Genomic DNA, 20,654 nt, shown 5'->3' with positions numbered 1-20,654 from the left:
GGGAGGTGGCAACCTACGCTTTTATTTATTTAACTTTGAGGAGGTGGGGGAGGGTTAGCGAGCAGTTTAGGCGCGTGCTCCGGCTCCCGCTGTGCATGACGGAGACGGGACAACATACAGGATCACAATTTAGGCGTCTGCAGATCTATGACCGCAATCTTCGACCTGAGATTTGTTAAGTGAACACTTTGTGTTTTTTCAGCCGCCAAAGAGAGAATCCTAAAGAACCTGAAGAAGCACAATCCCCCCTGCCCAGGCGTCACCCTGCAACTCATGAAGCCACCTGTGCCAGTCATCCCAACTTCTTGTTACGTCAACACGCAGGAAGCCATGAAGCTGGTACACAAAGATCTGACCATCCTGCAGCAGCACGCCAAGTGAGAGTCATGTACAGTATGAGGTCATGTGGGGTAGAGACTATGGGCGCAGTCAGGCGCTTTATTCTGTAGTAGTCAAGTAGATTTTGTATTGTGCTCTAACTAGGAAAATGCCATTATAATGGGTATACACCTTCCATAGGATTAACTAAGACTGGGCAGTCAGACTTAATCCCCTGCTGTAATGACTTAATACCCTGCTGTATTGTTCTCTCTGTATTGTATTGCAGCGGAGAACAATAGATGAAGGGTCTATGCTAATAAGTCTTGGTGCACCTAGGTGCAGCAGAGAAGGCTAGATGAGCTTTGTGTTGGTTTTGATAACTACCCCGACTTGATGAGACTGCAGTGTTGGCCTGATGCAGTGCCTCTTCCTGCCATCCTAGGGCAACTAAAGGCCAGACTGCCGCACTGACGTGTGACTGTGACCTCACACAACTTGGGGCATATTCAGTTGGGCGCGAGAATTTCACGTTAATTACTGCGGACATCGCGACCGTATTTTCATTGGAGAGTGTATGCGCAATTCCGATTACCTGTGATAACCAATTTAAATGAAAAAAATCATGGTCATTTTACTGCAAAATCACGGAAGATTTCTTTTTTAAACAGCCTGTAACCTATTATTTTTTTGGTTTTAAATATTGGGTAACAGCAATAATGTTTATTACTGTCCCCTAGAAAAAAAGGCCTTTTAAAATGCATTAAAAGGTGATTTGTGCATTTGTTTAGTTTAGGTAAACAAAGCAAATGTATTTCGTTTAACTACAAACAAATTAAATGAAAAATGCAACAAAAAGTAACAAATGAAACGAAAAATGCAAAAAAAACCCCAAAACAAGTAAAAGGTGATTCTGAGGTCATTTTTGGCCACTTTAAATGTGTGTAAAGAAAGTATAAAAAGCAATTATTGTTAGTTTAAATAAATCTGGGTGCGTAAATTACCGGAAATGTTTATTCTGAGGTCATTTGAGGGCGTTTTTTAATTTTTTTTTAATTGAGCATTAATGACATGTAATTATTGGACTGATACCCCGTTCACACTGCACAAATAACCCGGTATCTAGCCGGCATTTTCCCAGGTCGCTGTGCAGTGTGAACGGGTCACTGCCGAATTCCCGGGTCGCCTGACCCGGTAATTGAACCCAGAAAAAAAGTAGGGTTATTCCTTGGTTATTACCGGGTCAGGCGCAGTGTGAACGGGTTACCCGGTGGATGCGACCCGGTACCCGTTTACAGCTTAGGGAGTGGCGGCATGGAGATGATCTCATCTCTAGCGCCGCGTCCGCACCCACCCCTGATGCCGCCAATGTCCCCGCCCCAGCATGGCAACCGGGAAGGACCCGTATCCAATTCCCAGGGGGTGCGATCCAGCAATGGCAATCTGAACGGGGGATAAATAAGCTTAGGTAACTTCAAATTGCCTAATTAATCATTGGAGGAAATGGGGGGGAGGAGATCTAAGGGTTCTGAGGAACATTCTGACCTTTTCAACATAAAATGGGGATTTTCTTGACTTTTGGACCTGCTGGGGGCTGCGCGAATTCTGCGTTAATTCCTATTGAAATAAGCCCGGCTGTATTACTTCCTGGCAACTGATAGGAATAACATTGCGGCTGCGGGAAAACAATCTAAACCGGTGCCGTGTTTTTTTTTCTAAATTGTGCTGCCTTTGAATATGCCCCCAAGATTGAAAACATTGATTATAGTATTCGTTCAGCATAAAGGGAAGGCGTTTTCTCCTAGCTACTTACATGCCCTTTCAGGGGTGTAGTATGGTATGCCGGCGGTCGGGCTCCCGGCGCCGGTATGCTGGTCGCCGGGAGCCCGACCGCCGGCATACCATACTACACCCCTAAAAGGGCATATAAGTAGCTAGGAGAAAACAAATAGATACTAAAACAAGGCGCTTGTGACAATGTGTATTATATTTTGCAACAATTTAAATGTTGCAATGCTGTAGTGCAATACCTGTAAAAAGAAAAGGATTAGTAATGTTTACAGCTCCTTTTAGTTAATTTTCAGTCCGGCTTCTTGTCCCATTAAAATCTCTGTACGGGGTGACGGTGACACTATCTTTCCCTATACTACCCACCTTGTATACAGCAGTGGTGGGACGAGATCCTTATTCCAAGCGGTGAGATGGGTGACCGACGTTGCATACAGGAATCTCTGCCTCCAGTGTAGCAGCTTGTGGTGCAGCAGTAGATGGGTGCAGGTGGGTCCTTCCTTGACGGCTCTTGTCAGATACTTTCTGGTCAGAGGTGGGTGGGGGAACCAGCAGACTCCTGGATAGGGTTTGCTTCTGGTGTCAAAGCTTATGGTCCAGTCCTCTCATTCAGGACCCACCCTGTTGTATAAGGACTCACACTTGTCAGACAAGTGTGAGTCCTTATACAACAGGGTGGGTCCTGAATGAGAGGACTGGACCATAAGCTTTGACACCAGAAGCAAACCCTATCCAGGAGTCTGCTGGTTCCCCCACCCACCTCTGACCAGAAAGTATCTGACAAGAGCCGTCAAGGAAGGACCCACCTGCACCCATCTACTGCTGCACCACAAGCTGCTACACTGGAGGCAGAGATTCCTGTATGCAACGTCGGTCACCCATCTCACCGCTTGGAATAAGGATCTCGTCCCACCACTGCTGTATACAAGGTGGGTAGTATAGGGAAAGATAGTGTCACCGTCACCCCGTACAGAGATTTTAATGGGACAAGAAGCCGGACTGAAAATTAACTAAAAGGAGCTGTAAACATTACTAATCCTTTTCTTTTTACAGGTATTGCACTACAGCATTGCAACATTTAAATTGTTGCAAAATATAATACACATTGTCACAAGCGCCTTGTTTTAGTATCTATTTGTTTTCTCCTAGCTACTTATATGCCCTTTTAGGGGTGTAGTATGGTATGCCGGCGGTCGGGCTCCCGGCGACCAGCATACCGGCGCCGGGAGCCCGACCGCCGGCATACCATACTACACCCCTGAAAGGGCATGCAAGTAGCTAGGAGAAAACGCCTTCCCTTTATGCTGAACGAATACTATAATCAATGGCATACCGACAGTGTGGCGAGCGCAAATGAGCCCCTTGCGGGCTCGCTGCGCTCGCCACGCTGTGGGCACGTATTCTCCCTCCAGGGAGGTCGTGGACCCCTACGAGGGAGAATAAGTTTCGGTATGCCGGCTGTCGGGATTCCGGCGCCGGTATACTGTGCGCCGGGATCCCGACAGCCGGCATACTGAAGACCACCCCCTTTTAGATATTGTTGCGGAAAACAAAACCCCCATTGCATTTCCATCTCTTGGCTGGATTCCCTGAGGTTCTCGTAATACATCAGTATAATGTACATATGGGGTAGCAACAAGCGACACCCCTACACTGCTGTACATCCCAGCATGCCCTGCCACTGCCTTAACTTACCTTGGCAGGGCATGCTGGGATATGTAGTTCCACAGCATCTGAAGTGTCGCACATTGCCTACCCCTGATATAAATTTATCTCTGTCGGACGTAGAATAATACAAAATGTTTCTAACCTCTTTTCCTACGATCAAGGCTGGCAGTCTGCGGCCTTCCTGTTGTGTAGCGCTACAGACTTGGCTGCTGACAAGGCTTGCTGAGACTTGTAGTACTACACAGAAAGAAGAAAAATAGCAGATGCACACGCTAGGCACCAAGCACTGCTAATAACAATAATCATATTGGGGGTCATTCCGAGTTGATCGATAGCTGCCGTTGTTCGCTGAGTAGCGATCAGTGAAAAAAATGGCTAATCTGCGCATGTGTATTCTCCGCAATGCGCACGTGCGTCGTACGGGTACGAAGTCCTTTGTGGTTTTGCACTGGTTCTAGCGACGATTCCAATCGCTCAGCCGAACGCAAGGAGATTGACAGAGGGCGTTTATGGGTGTCAACTGACCGTTTTCTGGGAGTGTTTGGAAAAACGCAGGCGCGGCCGGGCGTTTGCTGGGCGGGTATCTGATGTCATTACCATGTCATGCGTCGCAGCAATCATCGCACAGGATAAGTAACTACAGGGCTGGTCTTGATTTGCACAAAATGTGTTTGCAGAGCTCGGCTGCACAAGCGTTCACACTCCTGCAAAGCGAAAATACACTCCCCCGTGGGCGGCGACTATGCCTTTGCACGACTGCTAAAAACTGCTAGCGAGCGATCAACTCGGAATGACCCCCATTATACTCTGCACTTTAACATGAGGTGCATGGCATAACTTTTGCCCAAAAATACATTGACCCACCCACTGCATGCACTTGAAGGAGGAGACTTCTTCAGCTTGACTAGCACCCCTCCCACCTGCCCTGGGTATTTTTAATTAGGATTGTGTTCCTTGCATTTGCAGATTGCATATTGGGAAAGGCACTATGGTGGTGAGTCATGAATAAATGTCTTCAATTTGTCAGTTTTAGGGGTGAGTTAGGGGCGTTGGGCCCCTGGGTTAGTGTAGCTCGGCTACCTTAAGGCATCACGTACATGTAATATTTAATTCACCACCTTATTATTTTACTATCTGTGTAACTCCTATTAACATTGGGAAGGGGTGTGTGGTGGGGTTCCGTGCCCTGGACTTAAACTTGCTAGGGACCCACCTGATGATGAGGACACCTGGACGCAGTGGATGGACCCGTTTATTTTTGGCCAAAAATTATGCCAAGCACCTCATGGTAAAATGCAGAGGTTACTATTATTATTGTCATTAGCAATGCTTGGTGCCTGGGCACCTGCAATTATTTTTCCCTTCTTTCCGAAAATAACTTTTGGGCCCAGATCCGGAAAGGTCATTGTTTCCGCCGATGAGTATACACATAGGGGGAGATGTATCAAACAGAGTAAAGAGTGGAGAAGTTGCCCATAGCAACCAATCAGGTTTTAGGTTGCATTTTATAGGTAGAGGCTTATTGCTTGCTATGGACATCTTCTCCACTTGTTACGCAGCTGGATACATCTGGCCTACAATGAGATGTTCGTTACGGTCGAGCATTTGTTGGTGTAGTGGAGTTGAGCAATGGTTCCTGGTTACTAACCAGTCCCTCTGCTTTGTCACAGAACTGCCTCTATGCGGGAGTCCCAGCAAGTGGCCTTAGACAGCGAGATGCTCGATACAATCCCCAAACTTTACATCAACAGGGAGGAGCAGATTGAAATGAAGATGGAATGCCGCAGCAATTTAAATAAGTCCTGCAGTGGACCGGCTGTTGTGATGGTCAAGGTGAGGGGTCCTCGTACCTTACACCACTTACTAGTATAGGTAACGGGCAAATGAGTATACATTTTATGTTTCCTAACTGAGAGTTAGTGGAAGGCTCCAAACCCCAATAGCACTGTGTAGTGATGTCAGCAGGTAACCACAGACTGAGAATTATATAGTGGAAGGAGCAGGGTCCCCAGCAGCACAGAGTATATCAGGAGATGAGTGATGTGTTAGTGAGGACAGGGCTGCATGTGACATAATGTGAGGAGGGGAATGGAGGCAGCAGGAAGCCACAGACTGAGAGTTATATAGTGGGAGGAGCAGGGTCCCCAGCAGCACAGAGTATATCAGGAGATGAGTGATGTGTTAGTGAGGACAGGGCTGCATGTGACATAATGTGAGGAGGGGAATGGAGGCAGCAGGAAGCCACAGACTGAGAATTATATAGTGGAAGGAGCAGGGTCCCCAGCAGCACAGAGTATATCAGGAGATGAGTGATGTGTTAGTGAGGACAGGGCTGCATGTGACATAATGTGAGGAGGGGAATGGAGGCAGCAGGAAGCCACAGACTGAGAGTTATATAGTGGAAGGAGCAGGGTCCCCAGCAGCACAGAGTATATCAGGAGATGAGTGATGTGTTAGTGAGGATAGGGCTGCATGTGACATAATGTGAGGAGGGGAATGGAGGCAGCAGGAAGCCACAGACTGAGAGTTATATAGTGGGAGGAGTAGGATCCCCAGCAGCACAGAGTATATCAGGAGATGAGTGATGTGTCAGTGAGGACAGGGCTGCATGTGACAGGGGAAGTGACATGATGTGAGGAGGGGAATGGAGGCAGCAGGAAGCCACAGACTGAGAGTTATATAGTGGGAGGAGCAGGGTCCCCAGCAGCACAGAGTATATCAGGGGATGAGTGATGTGTCAGTGAGGACAGGGCTGCATGTGACAGGGGCAGTGACATGATGTGAGGAGGGGAATGGAGGCAGCAGGAAGCCACAGACTGAGAGTTATATAGTGGGAGGAGCAGGGTCCCCAGCAGCACAGAGTATATCAGGAGATGAGTGATGTGTTAGTGAGGACAGGGCTGCATGTGACATAATGTGAGGAGGGGAATGGAGGCAGCAGGAAGCCGCAGACTGAGAGATATGACTGATTTTGTGTTTTGGTTTGTGTAAATATAGGATAGCGTTTAAGAGGCTTAGTGCTCCCTTCCCCTGGGGTCCACTCATTTCTAGATAGTACCCTGGTTAGAATCACTCTATAATTGAGTTTTGAGGGAGACAGGTTGGTTCTCAGGTACCTGTAACACCTCTAAATGATCATTAAATAACACTAGTTCTTGTCTAGTTTGAAGGCATGCAGATGGAAGAATCTGTGAGCCAGCAGCTTCACATTCTGCGGAGAGAGATGAAACAGCTACAGGCTGAATCCACTAAACCAACTCAGCTAAACATTATAGAAACGGCTGTCCACCTGGAGAACTTTATAACGTGAGTTATCCTATAGAATGTCATTCCCAGTGAATTTGCACAAACTCTGGGCTTAATTCAGATCTGATCGCAGCAGCAAATTTGTTGGCTAATGGGCAAAACCATGTACACTGCAGGTGGGGCAGATGTAACATGTGCAGAGAGAGTTAGATTTGGGTGTGGTGTGTTCAAACTGAAATCTAAATTGCAGTGTAAAAATAAAGCAGCCAGTATTGACCCTGCACAGAAACAATACAACCCACCCAAATCTAACTCTCTCTGCACATGTTACATCTGCATCCCCCTGCAGTGCACATGGATTTGCCCATTAGCTAACACATTTTCTGCTGCGATCAGGTCTGAATTACACCCTCTGTCTAGTAGAATTGTGTTGTCATTTCATGTGTTCTAAAGCCATAGGGCTGATGAAGTTTATACCGCTTGATGGGAATATTTGCATAAGTTTGCAAGCAGAGATAAAGGAACAATCTGATCGTTTGAATGCTCACAGCAGCACAGAAATTTCAGGAGCTGAGTGTTCTGATCTTGTGGCAAGAGTTTTCTATACGGCAACAGAAAATAACTATGGCTATCATAGGCTGCAGTGGTTGCCCCAACAGAAGTAACGCAATTCCTAAGGGCACTTAAAGAGCACTGCCTTCTGTGGATTGTAGAGGGGAGGAGCTTCTGTTTTAAAGCTATAGCTCTCTTAAAGTTCCAGTGGTAACCTCCAGTGTCTCATGGTAGCAGTGTCCCCCAGCGTGGATGTAGCAGAATATCCGGGGTATATGTAAATGTGAATGCAGATTGATTTTACCAGTTTATTTCTAACACTTAGCCTATATACACCATGCAGAGCGATATACCTATTGCAGGTGAGCCGCCAGGTCCCGTGCAGCTCTGTTAGCGTCGGGCCTTTTTTTTCCATTTGATATGCAACACTTGTATATCTGTGTGCGACTGAGTCTGTGTATGGAGCTCAACGGAACTTGACGTGGACAAATGCCGCAGCTGCTACATTGTAGCACTTCTTATACAGATTCGGAGTCACACACATACAGTATATACAAGTGTCGCATATAGAATTAATCAGCACAGTTTCAGTTTCGTGGTGCATCCTAGTCACATTTTTGGTTAAAAAAAAAAGATGGTCAGCGCTAGCGGAGTCTCAGGAGCTGGTGCACCGAGAGCAATGATGTATGTATTTATCAAACAAATGGAGTGTATTTACTAAGCCTTGCAGAGAGATAAAGTAGACGGAGATAAATTACCAGCAAATCAGCTCCTAACTGTCATGTCACAGGCTGGGTTTGAAAAATGACAGTTAGGAGCTGGTTGGCGGTTTTTTTTTTTATGTCTCTCCAAAGCTTAGTAAATAGGCCCCTTTGTTTCCAGCTCTGTGTTTCCCAGTACAGTAGTAAATAATTCCCGTTCTTCATGCTTGTTAGTAGAAAGTTCTCCATCTGGTTTAAGAATCGCTCATGACTCCACTTTACGTATAAGGGTCCCTTATGGTTGATGTAACGTGTTGCTGTTTGGGCTTCGCCTGTACAGGGCTCTGGTGAACGCATATAAAGTGCAGTCCCCGCTGGAGATACAGAAAATTGGGATCGGGACGTTCTTTGCCATTGTGGAGTTTGTGTGCGATGAAACCCAGCGTCACCCCCCTTCCCGGCAGTTCTTCACCTCTTGCATCGAAATATTGGGGCAGGTGGGTCGGTTTGTGTGTTACTGTAAATGCAAATCCATAATTCTCTGAGATACAGGGAACGCTATGGGCGCCATTGGTGTAACTGTAACTCGCACAACAGTCTAAATGTTTTGGATAAAATGATAGCACATTAGTCATCTCCCCACAGGACGCAATATACACACAATGGCTGATCCTGAGTTGGACGTAGGAGAAAATGCGAATGCATCTCGCCATTTGCTGCAGCCTTCGCAAGTACTGGACACTGCCTCCGCATGAGCAAGTAGCTCTGTGAGTCACATCTCTAGGGAATGTAGCGAAACGCGAGTTTCTGGATGGCGGTCGTGCGATAAAGATGCGACTTGCGTGGAGTGTCACGGAAATGTTCTTTGAGGCGCCCGGACGCAATTGCGGCAATGGATGTGTCCAACTCAGAATTGGCTCCTAAGAGTTTGGCGGATATTCAACTCCAGTTACAGTAGACCGATTCCGCTCATACCTCGGGGGTATTCAATGCTTGTCGGATCCTTTCCGACGGAAAGGATCCGACAATGCAGTATTCAAGGGGCGGCCAAGTCCGACAGGATTTGGACGTTCCCAACAATGCCAATCCGACTTTTTTTAAAGTCGGATTGACATTGTCGGAAACTGGGCTAAAAGTCTAAAACCTGTCGGATTTGGCCCCGGAATCCGACAAAACACGTGGATCCGCGGCTATTCCGCCGTTCCACGTGTTTTCCAACAAATCGGAATTGCCGACTTGTCGGAAAAAAGGCAGGGGCTTTGAATAGGTCGGAACAGTTTCTGACCTAAAAATAAGAATTTACTTACCGATAATTCTATTTCTCGTAGTCTGTAGTGGATGCTGGGGACTCCGTCAGGACCATGGGGATTAGCGGCTCCGCAGGAGACAGGGCACAAAAATAAAGCTTTAGGATCAGGTGGTGTGTACTGGCTCCTCCCCCCATGACCCTCCTCCAAGCCTCAGTTAGGATACTGTGCCCGGACGAGCGTACACAATAAGGAAGGATATTGAACCCCGGGTAAGACTCATACCAGCCACACCAATCACACCGTATAACTTGTGATCTGAACCCAGTTAACAGTATGACAAACGTAGGAGCCTCTGAACAGACGGCTCACAACAAATAACAACCCGATTTTTTTGTAACAATAACTATGTACAAGTATTGCAGACAATCCGCACTTGGGATGGGCGCCCAGCATCCACTACGGACTACGAGAAATAGAATTATCGGTAAGTAAATTCTTATTTTCTCTAACGTCCTAAGTGGATGCTGGGGACTCCGTCAGGACCATGGGGATTATACCAAAGCTCCCAAACGGGCGGGAGAGTGCGGATGACTCTGCAGCACCGAATGAGAGAACTCAAGGTCCTCCTCAGCCAGGGTATCAAATTTGTAGAATTTTGCAAACGTATTTGTCCCTGACCAAGTAGCAGCTCGGCAGAGTTGTAATGCCGAGACTCCCCGGGCAGCCGCCCAGGATGAGCCCACTTTCCTTGTGGAATGGGCCTTGACAGATTTAGGTTGTGGCAAGCCTGCCACAGAATGTGCAAGTTGAATTGTGCTACAAATCCAACGAGCAATCGTCTGCTTAGAAGCAGGAGCACCCATCTTGTTGGGTGCATACAATATAAGCAGTGAGTCAGACTTTCTGACTCCCGCCGTTCTTGAAATATATATATTTTCAATGCCCGGACTACGTCCAACAACTTGGAATCCTCCAACTCGTTAGTAGCCGCAGGCACCACAATAGGCTGGTTCAGGTGAAACGCTGACACCACCTTAGGCAGAAAATGAGGACGCGTCCGCAGTTCTGCCCTGTCCGTATGGAAAATCAGATATGGGCTCTTATATGATAAAGCCGCCAATTCTGATACTCTCCTGGCTGAAGCCAGGGCCAGTAGCATGGTTACTTTCCATGTGAGATACTTCAACTCCACCGATTTGAGCGGCTCAAACCAATGGGATTTTAGAAAATCCAAGACTACATTAAGATCCCACGGTGCCACTGGGGGCACAACCGGGGGCTTTATATGTAGTACTCCTTTTACAAAAGTCTGGACTTCAGGAACTGAAGCCAATTCTTTCTGGAAGAAAATCGACAGGGCCGAAATTTGAACCTTAATGGACCCCAATTTGAGGCCCATAGACAATCCTGTTTGCAGGAAATGTAGGAATCGACCCAGTTGAAATTCCTCCGTGGGGGCCTTCCTGGCCTCACACCACGCAACATATTTCCTCCAAATGCGGTGATAATGTTGTGCAGTCACCTCCTTCCTGGCCTTTACCAGTGTAGGAATGACCTCTTCCGGAATGCCTTTTCTCTATCGTCCTAGTGGATGCTGGGGTTCCTGAAAGGACCATGGGGAATAGCGGCTCCGCAGGAGACAGGGCACAAAAGTAAAGCTTTAGGATCAGGTGGTGTGCACTGGCTCCTCCCCCTATGACCCTCCTCCAAGCCTCAGTTAGATTTTGTGCCCGGCCGAGAAGGGTGCAATCTAGGTGGCTCTCCTAAAGAGCTGCTTAGAAAAGTTTAGCTTAGGTTTTTTATTTTACAGTGAGTCCTGCTGGCAACAGGATCACTGCAACGAGGGACTTAGGGGAGAAGAAGTGAACTCACCTGCGTGCAGGATGGATTGGCTTCTTGGCTACTGGACATTAGCTCCAGAGGGACGATCACAGGTACAGCCTGGATGGTCACCGGAGCCTCGCCGCCGGCCCCCTTGCAGATGCTGAAACGAGAAGAGGTCCAGAATCGGCGGCAGAAGACTCCTCAGTCTTCTAAAGGTAGCGCACAGCACTGCAGCTGTGCGCCATTTTCCTCTCAGCACACTTCACACGGCAGTCACTGAGGGTGCAGGGCGCTGGGAGGGGGGCGCCCTGGGAGGCAAATGAAAACCTAATTTGGCTAAAAATACCTCACATATAGCCTCCGGGGGCTATATGGAGATATTTAACCCCTGCCAGAATCCACTAAAGAGCGGGAGACGAGCCTGCCGAAAAAGGGGCGGGGCCTATCTCCTCAGCACACAGCGCCATTTTCCTTACACAGCTCCGCTGGTCAGGACGGCTCCCAGGCTCTCCCCTGCACTGCACTACAGAAACAGGGTAAAAAAGAGAGTGGGGGGCAAAATTGTGGCAAAAATATATTATTAAAGCAGCTATACAGGGAGCACTTATTATAAGGCTATCCCTGTCATATATAGCGCTTTTGGTGTGTGCTGGCAAACTCTCCCTCTGTCTCCCCAAAGGGCTAGTGGGGTCCTGTCTTCGTTAAGAGCATTCCCTGTGTGTCTGCTGTGTGTCGGTACGTGTGTGTCGACATGTATGAGGACGATATTGGTGTGGAGGCGGAGCAATTGCCAAATATGGGGATGTCACCTCCTAGGGGGTCGACACCAGAATGGATGCCTTTATTTATGGAATTACGGGATAGTGTCAACACGCTAAAGCAGTCGTTTGACGACATGAGACGGCCGGACAATCAATTAGTGCCTGTCCAGGCGCCTCAAACACCGTCAGGGGCTGTAAAACGCCCTTTGCCTCAGTCGGTCGACACAGACCCAGACACAGGCACTGATTCTAGTGGTGACGGTGACGAATCAACCGTATTTTCCAGTAGGGCCACACGTTATATGATTTTGGCAATGAAGGAGGCGTTACATATAGCTGATACTACAGGTACCACTAAACAGGGTATTATGTGGGGTGTGAAAAAACTACCTATAGTTTTTCCTGAATCAGAAGAATTAAATGAGGTGTGTGATGAAGCGTGGGTTGCCCCCGATAAAAAAAAAAATGCTAATTTCAAAGAAGTTATTGGCTTTATACCCTTTCCCGCCAGAGGTTAGGGCGCGCTGGGAAACACCTCCTAGGGTGGACAAGGCGCTCACACGCTTATCAAAACAAGTGGCGTTACCCTCTCCTGAGACGGCCGCACTTAAAGATCCAGCAGATAGGAGGATGGAAAATATCCAAAAAAGTATATACACACATACAGGTGTTATACTACGACCAGCTATAGCGACAGCCTGGATGTGCAGTGCTGGGGTAGCTTGGTCAGAGTCCCTGATTGAAAATATTGATACCCTGGATAGGGACAATGTTTTACTGTCTTTAGAGCAAATAAAGGATGCATTTCTTTATATGCGTGATGCACAGAGGGATATCTGCACACTGGCATCACGGGTAAGTGCTATGTCCATTTCGGCCAGAAGCTCCTTCCCAGGAACAGAAGCCCTCCCCCGCTTCTACAAAAGCCTCAGCATGACGCTGGGGCTTCTCAAGCGGACTCGGGGGCGGTGGGGGGTCGTCTCAAGAATTTCAGCGCGCAGTGGGCTCACTCGCAGGTAGATCCCTGGATCCTGCAGATAATATCTCAGGGGTACAGGTTAGAACTAGAGACGAATCCACCTCGCCGTTTCCTGAAGTCTGCTTTACCAACGTCCCCCTCCGACAGGGTGACGGTCTTGGAAGCCATTCACAAGCTGTACTCTCAGCAGGTGATAGTCAAGGTACCTCTTTTACAACAAGGAAAGGGGTATTATTCCACTCTATTTGTGGTACCGAAGCCGGATGGCTCGGTAAGACCTATTCTAAATCTGAAGTCCTTGAACCTGTACATAAAGAAGTTCAAGTTCAAGATGGAGTCACTCAGAGCAGTGATAGCGAACCTGGAAGAAGGGGACTTTATGGTATCCTTGGACATCAAGGATGCGTATCTCCACGTTCCAATTTACCCCTCACACCAGGGGTACCTCAGGTTCGTCGTACAGAACTGTCACTATCAGTTTCAGACGCTGCCGTTCGGATTGTCCACGGCACCTCGGGTCTTTACCAAGGTAATGGCTGAGATGATGATTCTTCTTCGAAGAAAAGGCGTATTAATTATCCCATACTTGGACGATCTCCTAATAAGGGCAAGGTCCAGAGAACAGCTAGAGATGGGATTAGCACTGTCTCAAGAAGTGCTAAAACAGCACGGGTGGATTCTGAATATTCCAAAATCCCAGTTAATTCCGACAACACGTCTGTTGTTCCTAGGGATGATTCTGGACACGGTTCAGAAAAAGGTTTTTCTCCCGGAGGAAAAAGCCAAGGAGTTATCCGAGCTTGTCAGGAACCTCCTAAAACCAGGAAAGGTGTCTGTACATCAATGCACAAGAGTCCTGGGAAAAATGGTGGCTTCTTACGAAGCAATTCCATTCGGCAGATTCCACGCAAGAATTTTCCAGAGGGATCTGTTGGACAAATGGTCAGGGTCGCATCTTCAGATGCACCAGCGGATAACCCTGTCTCCAAGGACAAGGGTATCTCTTCTGTGGTGGTTACAGAGTGCTCATCTATTGGAGGGCCGCAGATTCGGCATACAGGATTGGATCCTGGTGACCACGGACGCCAGCCTGAGAGGCTGGGGAGCAGTCACACAAGGAAGAAACTTCCAGGGAGTGTGGACGAGCCTGGAAACGTCTCTTCACATAAACATTCTGGAACTAAGAGCAATCTACAATGCTCTAAGCCAGGCAGAACCTCTGCTTCAGGGAAAGCCGGTGTTGATCCAGTCGGACAACATCACGGCAGTCGCCCATGTGAACAGACAGGGCGGCACAAGAAGCAGGAGTGCAATGGCAGAAGCTGCAAGGATTCTTCGCTGGGCGGAAAATCATGTGATAGCACTGTCAGCAGTGTTCATCCCGGGAGTGGACAACTGGGAAGCAGACTTCCTCAGCAGACACGACCTTCACCCGGGAGAGTGGGGACTTCATCCAGAAGTTTTCCACATGCTGGTAACCCGTTGGGAAAGACCAATGGTGGACATGATGGCGTCTCGCCTCAACAAAAAACTGGACAGGTATTGCGCCAGGTCAAGAGATCCGCAGGCAATAGCTGTGGACGCGCTGGTAACGCCTTGGGTGTACCAGTCGGTATATGTGTTTCCTCCTCTGCCTCTCATACCAAAAGTATTGAGAATTATACGGCAAAGAGGCGTAAGAACGATACTAGTGGTTCCGGATTGGCCAAGAAGAACTTGGTACCCGGAACTTCAAGAGATGATCACGGAAGATCCGTGGCCTCTACCTCTGAGAAGGGACTTGCTTCAGCAGGGTCCCTGTCTGTTTCAAGACTTACCGCGGCTGCGTTTGACGGCATGGCGGTTGAACGCCGGATCCTAAAGGAAAAAGGCATGCCGGAAGAAGTCATTCCTACTTTGATTAAAGCACGGAAGGAAGTAACCGCGCAACATTATCACCGCATTTGGCGAAAATATGTTGCGTGGTGCGAGGATCGGAGTGCTCCGACGGAGGAATTTCAACTGGGTCGATTCCTACATTTCCTGCAATCAGGATTGTCTATGGGTCTCAAATTGGGATCTATTAAGGTTCAAATTTCGGCCCTGTCGATTTTCTTCCAGAAAGAATTGGCTTCAGTTCCTGAAGTCCAGACTTTTGTTAAGGGAGTGCTGCATATACAGCCTCCTGTGGTGCCCCCAGTGGCACCGTGGGATCTCAATGTTGTTTTGGACTTTCTCAAATCTCATTGGTTTGAACCACTACATAATGTGGATTTGAAATATCTCACATGGAAAGTGACCATGCTACTAGCCCTGGCTTCGGCCAGGAGAGTGTCAGAACTGGCAGCTTTATCTTACAAAAGCCCATATCTGATTTTCCATTCGGACAGGGCAGAACTGCGGACTCGTCCGCATTTTCTCCCTAAGGTGGTGTCAGCATTTCATCTGAACCAGCCTATTGTAGTGCCTGCGGCTACAAGTGACTTGGAGGACTCCAAGTTACTGGATGTTGTCAGAGCATTGAAAATATATATTGCAAGGACAGCTGGAGTCAGAAAATCTGACTCGTTGTTTATATTGTATGCACCCAACAAGATGGGTGCTCCTGCGTCTAAGCAGACGATTGCTCGTTGGATCTGTAGCACAATCCAACTTGCACATTCTGTGGCAGGCCTGCCACAGCCTAAGTCTGTAAAGGCCCACTCCACAAGGAAGGTGGGCTCATCTTGGGCGGCTGCCCGAGGGGTCTCGGCATTACAACTTTGCCGAGCAGCTACGTGGTCAGGGGAGAACACGTTTGTAAAATTTTACAAATTTGATACTCTGGCTAAGGAGGACCTGGAGTACTCTCATTCGGTGCTGCAGAGTCATCCGCACTCTCCCGCCCGTTTGGGAGCTTTGGTATAATCCCCATGGTCCTTTCAGGAACCCCAGCATCCACTAGGACGATAGAGAAAATAAGAATTTACTTACCGATAATTCTATTTCTCGGAGTCCGTAGTGGATGCTGGGCGCCCATCCCAAGTGCGGATTATCTGCAATAATTGTACATAGTTATTGTTAACTAATTCGGGTTATTGTTGTAGGGAGCCATCTTTTAGAGGCTCTTCTGTTATCATACTGTTAACTGGGTTTATATCACAGGTTGTACGGTGTGATTGGTGTGGCTGGTATGAGTCTTACCCGGGATTCATAAATCCTTCCTTATTGTGTACGCTCGTCCGGGCACAGTACCTAACTGAGGCTTGGAGGAGGGTCATAGGGGGAGGAGCCAGTGCACACCACCTGATCGTAAAGCTTTACTTTTGTGCCCTGTCTCCTGCGGAGCCGCTATTCCCCATGGTCCTTTCAGGAACCCCAGCATCCACTACGGACTCCGAGAAATAGAATTATCGGTAAGTAAATTCTTATTTTTCCTTTAGAATTCGGCGTTCAACCGCCATGCCGTCAAACGCAGCCGCGGTAAGTCTTGGAATAGACACGGTCCCTGCTGAAGCAGGTCCCGTCTTAGAGGTAGAGGCCACGGATCCTCCGTGAGCATCTCTTGAAGTTCCGGGTACCAAGTTCTTCTTGGCCAATCCGGAGCCACTAGTATCGTTCTTACTCCCTTTTGCCGTATAATTCTCAGTACTTTTGGTATGAGAGGCAGAGGAGGGAACACATACACTGACTGGAACACCCACGGTGTTACCAGAGCGTCCACAGCTATTGCCTGAGGATCTCTTGACCTGGCGCAATACCTGTCCAGTTTTTTGTTGAGGCGGGACGCCATCATATCCACCATTGGTTTTTCCCAACGGTTAACAATCATGTGGAAGACTTCTGGATGAAGTCCCCACTCTCCCGGGTGTAAATCGTGTCTGCTGAGGAAGTCTGCTTCCCAGTTGTCCACTCCCGGAATGAATACTGCTGACAGTGCTATCACATGATCTTCCGCCCAGCGAAGAATCCTTGCAGCTTCTGCCATTGCTGTCCTGCTTCTTGTGCCGCCCTGTCTGTTTACGTGGGCGACTGCCGTGATGTTGTCCGACTGGATCAACACCGGCTGACCCTGAAGCAGGGGTTTTGCCAGACTTAGAGCATTGTAAATCGCTCTTAGCTCCAGTATATTTATGTGAAGAGACATCTCCAGGCTTGACCATACTCCCTGGAAGTTTCTTCCTTGTGTGACCGCTCCCCAGCCTCTCAGACTGGCATCCGTGGTCACCAGGACCCAGTCCTGTATGCCGAATCTGCGGCCCTCTAACAGATGAGCACTCTGCAACCACCACAGAAGAGACACCCTTGTCCGTGGCGATAAGGTTATCCGCTGATGCATCTGCAGATGCGATCCGGACCATTTGTCCAGCAGATCCCACTGAAAAGTTTGTGCGTGGAATCTGCCGAATGGAATCGCTTCGTAAGAAGCCACCATCTTTCCCAGGACTCTTGTGCATTGATGCACAGACACTGTCCCTGGTTTTAGGAGGTTCCTGACAAGTTCGGATAACTCCCTGGCTTTCTCCTCCGGAAGAAACACCTTTTTCTGAACCGTGTCCAGAATCATTCCCAGGAATAGCAGACGTGTCGTCGGGGTCAACTGAGATTTTGGAAAATTCAGAATCCACCCGTGTTGTTGCAGCACTAGTTGGGTTAGTGCTACTCCGTCTTCCAGCTGTTCTCTGGATCTTGCCCTTATCAGGAGATCGTCCAAGTAAGGGATAATTAATACGCCTCTTCTTCGTAGACGGATCATCATTTCGGCCATTACCTTGGTAAAGACCCGAGGTGCCGTGGACAATCCAAACGGCAGCGTCTGAAACTGATAATGACAGTTTTGCACCACGAACCTGAGGTACCCTTGATGTGAAGGGCAAACTGGGACATGCAGGTAAGCGTCCTTTATGTCCAGGGACACCATAAAGTCCCCTTCTTCCAGATTCGCTATCACTGCTCTGAGTGACTCCATCTTGAACTTGAATTTTTGTATGTACAGGTTCAAAGATTTGAGATTTAGAATAGGTCTTACCGAGCCGTCCGGCTTCGGTACCACAAATAGCGTGGAGTAATACCCCTTTCCCTGTTGTAGGAGGGGTACCTTGACTATCACCTGCTGAGCAAACAACTTGTGAATGGCTTCCAATACCGTCGCCCTGTCTGAGGGAGACGTTGGCAAAGCAGACTTTAGGAACCGGCGAGGGGGAGACTTCTCGAATTCCAACCTGTAACCCTGAGATACTACCTGCAGAATCCAGGGGTCCACCTGTGAGCAAGCCCACTGTGCGCTGAAATTCTTGAGTCGACCCCCCACCGTTCCTGAGTCCGCTTGTAAGGCCCCAGCGTCATGCTGAGGGCTTTGCAGAACCCTGGGAGGGCTTCTGTTCCTGGGCAGGGGCTGCTTGCTGCCCTCTCTTACCCCTTCCTCTGCCCCGAGGCAGATATGACTGTCCTTTTGTCCGCTTGTTCTTATAGGAACGAAAGGACTGCGGCTGAAAAGACGGTGTCTTTTTCTGTTGGGAGGGGGTCTGAGGTAAAAAAGTGGATTTTCCGGCAGTTGCCGTAGCCACCAGATCCGATAGACCGACGCCAAATAATTCCTCCCCTTTATACGGCAATACTTCCATATGTCGTTTGGAATCCGCATCACCTGACCACTGTCGCGTCCATAAACTCCTTCTGGCAGATATGGACATCGCATTTACTCTCGATGCCAGAGTGCAAATATCTCTCTGCGCATCTCGCATATAAAGGAAAGCATCCTTTAATTGCTCTATAGTCAATAAAATACTGTCCCTATCCAGGGTATCAATATTTTCAGTCAGGGAATCCAACCAGACGACCCCAGCACTGCACATCCAGGCTGAGGCGATGGCTGGTCGCAGTATAACACCAGTATGTGTGTATATACTTTTTAAGGTAGTTTCCAGCCTCCTATCTGCTGGATCCTTGAGGGCGGCCGTATCAGGAGACGGTAACGCCACTTGTTTTGATAAGCGTGTGAGCGCCTTATCCACCCTAGGAGGTGTTTCCCAGCGCGCCCTAACCTCTGGCGGGAAAGGGTATAATGCTAATAACTTTTTTGAAATTAGCATTTTTCTATCTGGGTTAACCCACGCTTCATCACATACATCATTTAATTCCTCTGATTCAGGAAAAACTACAGGTAGTTTTTTCACCCCCCACATAATACCCCTTTTTGTGGTACTTGTAGTATCAGAGATATGCAAAGCCTCCTTCATTGCCGTGATCATATAACGTGTGGCCCTACTTGAAAATACGTTTGTTTCATCACCGTCGACACTAGATTCAGTGTCTGGGTCTGTGTCGACCGACTGAGGTAAAGGGCGCTTTACAGCCCCTGACGGTGTCTGAGACGCCTGGGCAGGTACTAACTGGTTTGCCGGCCGTCTCATGTCGTCAACTGATTTTTGTAATGTGCTGACATTATCACGTAATTCCATAAACAAAGCCATCCATTCCGGTGTCGACTCCCTGGGGGGTGACATCACCATTATCGGCAAATGCTCTGCCTCCACGCCAACATCGTCCTCATACATGTCGACACACACGTACCGACACACAGCAGACACACAGGGAATGCTCTTATCGAAGACAGGACCCCACTAGCCCTTTGGGGAGACAGAGGGAGAGTTTGCCAGCACACACCCAAGCGCTATAATATATATGGGAACAACCCTATATAAGTGTTGTTCCTTATAGCCGCTTAAATATATAAAAATATCGCCAAAATATGCCCCCCCTCTCTGTTTTACCCTGTTTCTGTAGTGCAGTGCAGGGGAGAGTCCTGGGAGCCTTCCTCACAGCGGAGCTGAGCAGGAAAATGGCGCTGTGTGCTGAGGAGAATAAGCCCCGCCCCCTATTCCGGCGGGCTTTTCTCCCGGAGTTTTTTTGGCATGGGTTAAATACATACATATAGCCTCAATGGCTATATGTGATGTATTCTTTTGCCATAAAAGGTATTATATATTGCTGCCCAGGGCGCCCCCAGCAGCGCCCTGCACCCTCCGTGACCGTCTGGTGTGAAGTGTGTGACAACAATGGCGCACAGCTGCAGTGCTGTGCGCTACCTTCATGAAGACTGAAGAGCCTTCTGCCGCCTGTTTCCAGACCTTCAATCTTCAGCATCTGTAAGGGGGGTCGGCGGCGCGGCTCCGGGACGAACCCCAGGGTGAGACCTGTGTTCCGACTCCCTCTGGAGCTCATGGTGTCCAGTAGCCTAAGAATCCAATCCATCCTGCACGCAGGTGAGTTGAAATTCTCTCCCCTAAGTCCCTCGATGCAGTGAGCCTGTTGCCAGCAGGACTCACTGAAAATAAAAAACCTAAAAAACTTTTTCTAAGCAGCTCTTTAGGAGAGCCACCTAGATTGCACCCTGCTCGGACGGGCACAAAAACTTAACTGAGGCTTGGAGGAGGGTCATGGGGGGAGGAGCCAGTACACACCACCTGATCCTAAAGCTTTATTTTTGTGCCCTGTCTCCTGCGGAGCCGCTATTCCCCATGGTCCTGACGGAGTCCCCAGCATCCACTTAGGACGTTAGAGAAAAAGTTGGAAACTGTCTTCTTTCTGACAAGACGGTAGTTTCCGA

General features: G+C 48.4%; 1 protein-coding gene across 1 annotated transcript in view; it reads left to right on the top strand.

Annotated features, from left to right (window-relative positions):
• EPG5 (ectopic P-granules 5 autophagy tethering factor) overlaps positions 1-20,654 on the top strand; it is a 170,633-nt gene that overhangs the window by 102,365 nt on the left and 47,614 nt on the right. Inside the window, exons 26-29 of the mRNA XM_063958355.1 lie at positions 203-377; positions 5,445-5,607; positions 6,938-7,080; positions 8,614-8,770. Of these exons, the coding sequence (XP_063814425.1) occupies positions 203-377; positions 5,445-5,607; positions 6,938-7,080; positions 8,614-8,770 (638 nt within the window). The remainder of the gene's footprint in view (positions 1-202; positions 378-5,444; positions 5,608-6,937; positions 7,081-8,613; positions 8,771-20,654) is intronic.

Source organism: Pseudophryne corroboree, chromosome 1, assembly GCF_028390025.1.
Source record: "Pseudophryne corroboree isolate aPseCor3 chromosome 1, aPseCor3.hap2, whole genome shotgun sequence".
In the NCBI taxonomy this organism is placed as follows: domain Eukaryota; kingdom Metazoa; phylum Chordata; class Amphibia; order Anura; family Myobatrachidae; genus Pseudophryne; species Pseudophryne corroboree.
This window is presented reverse-complemented; position numbering and strand designations above follow the sequence as displayed.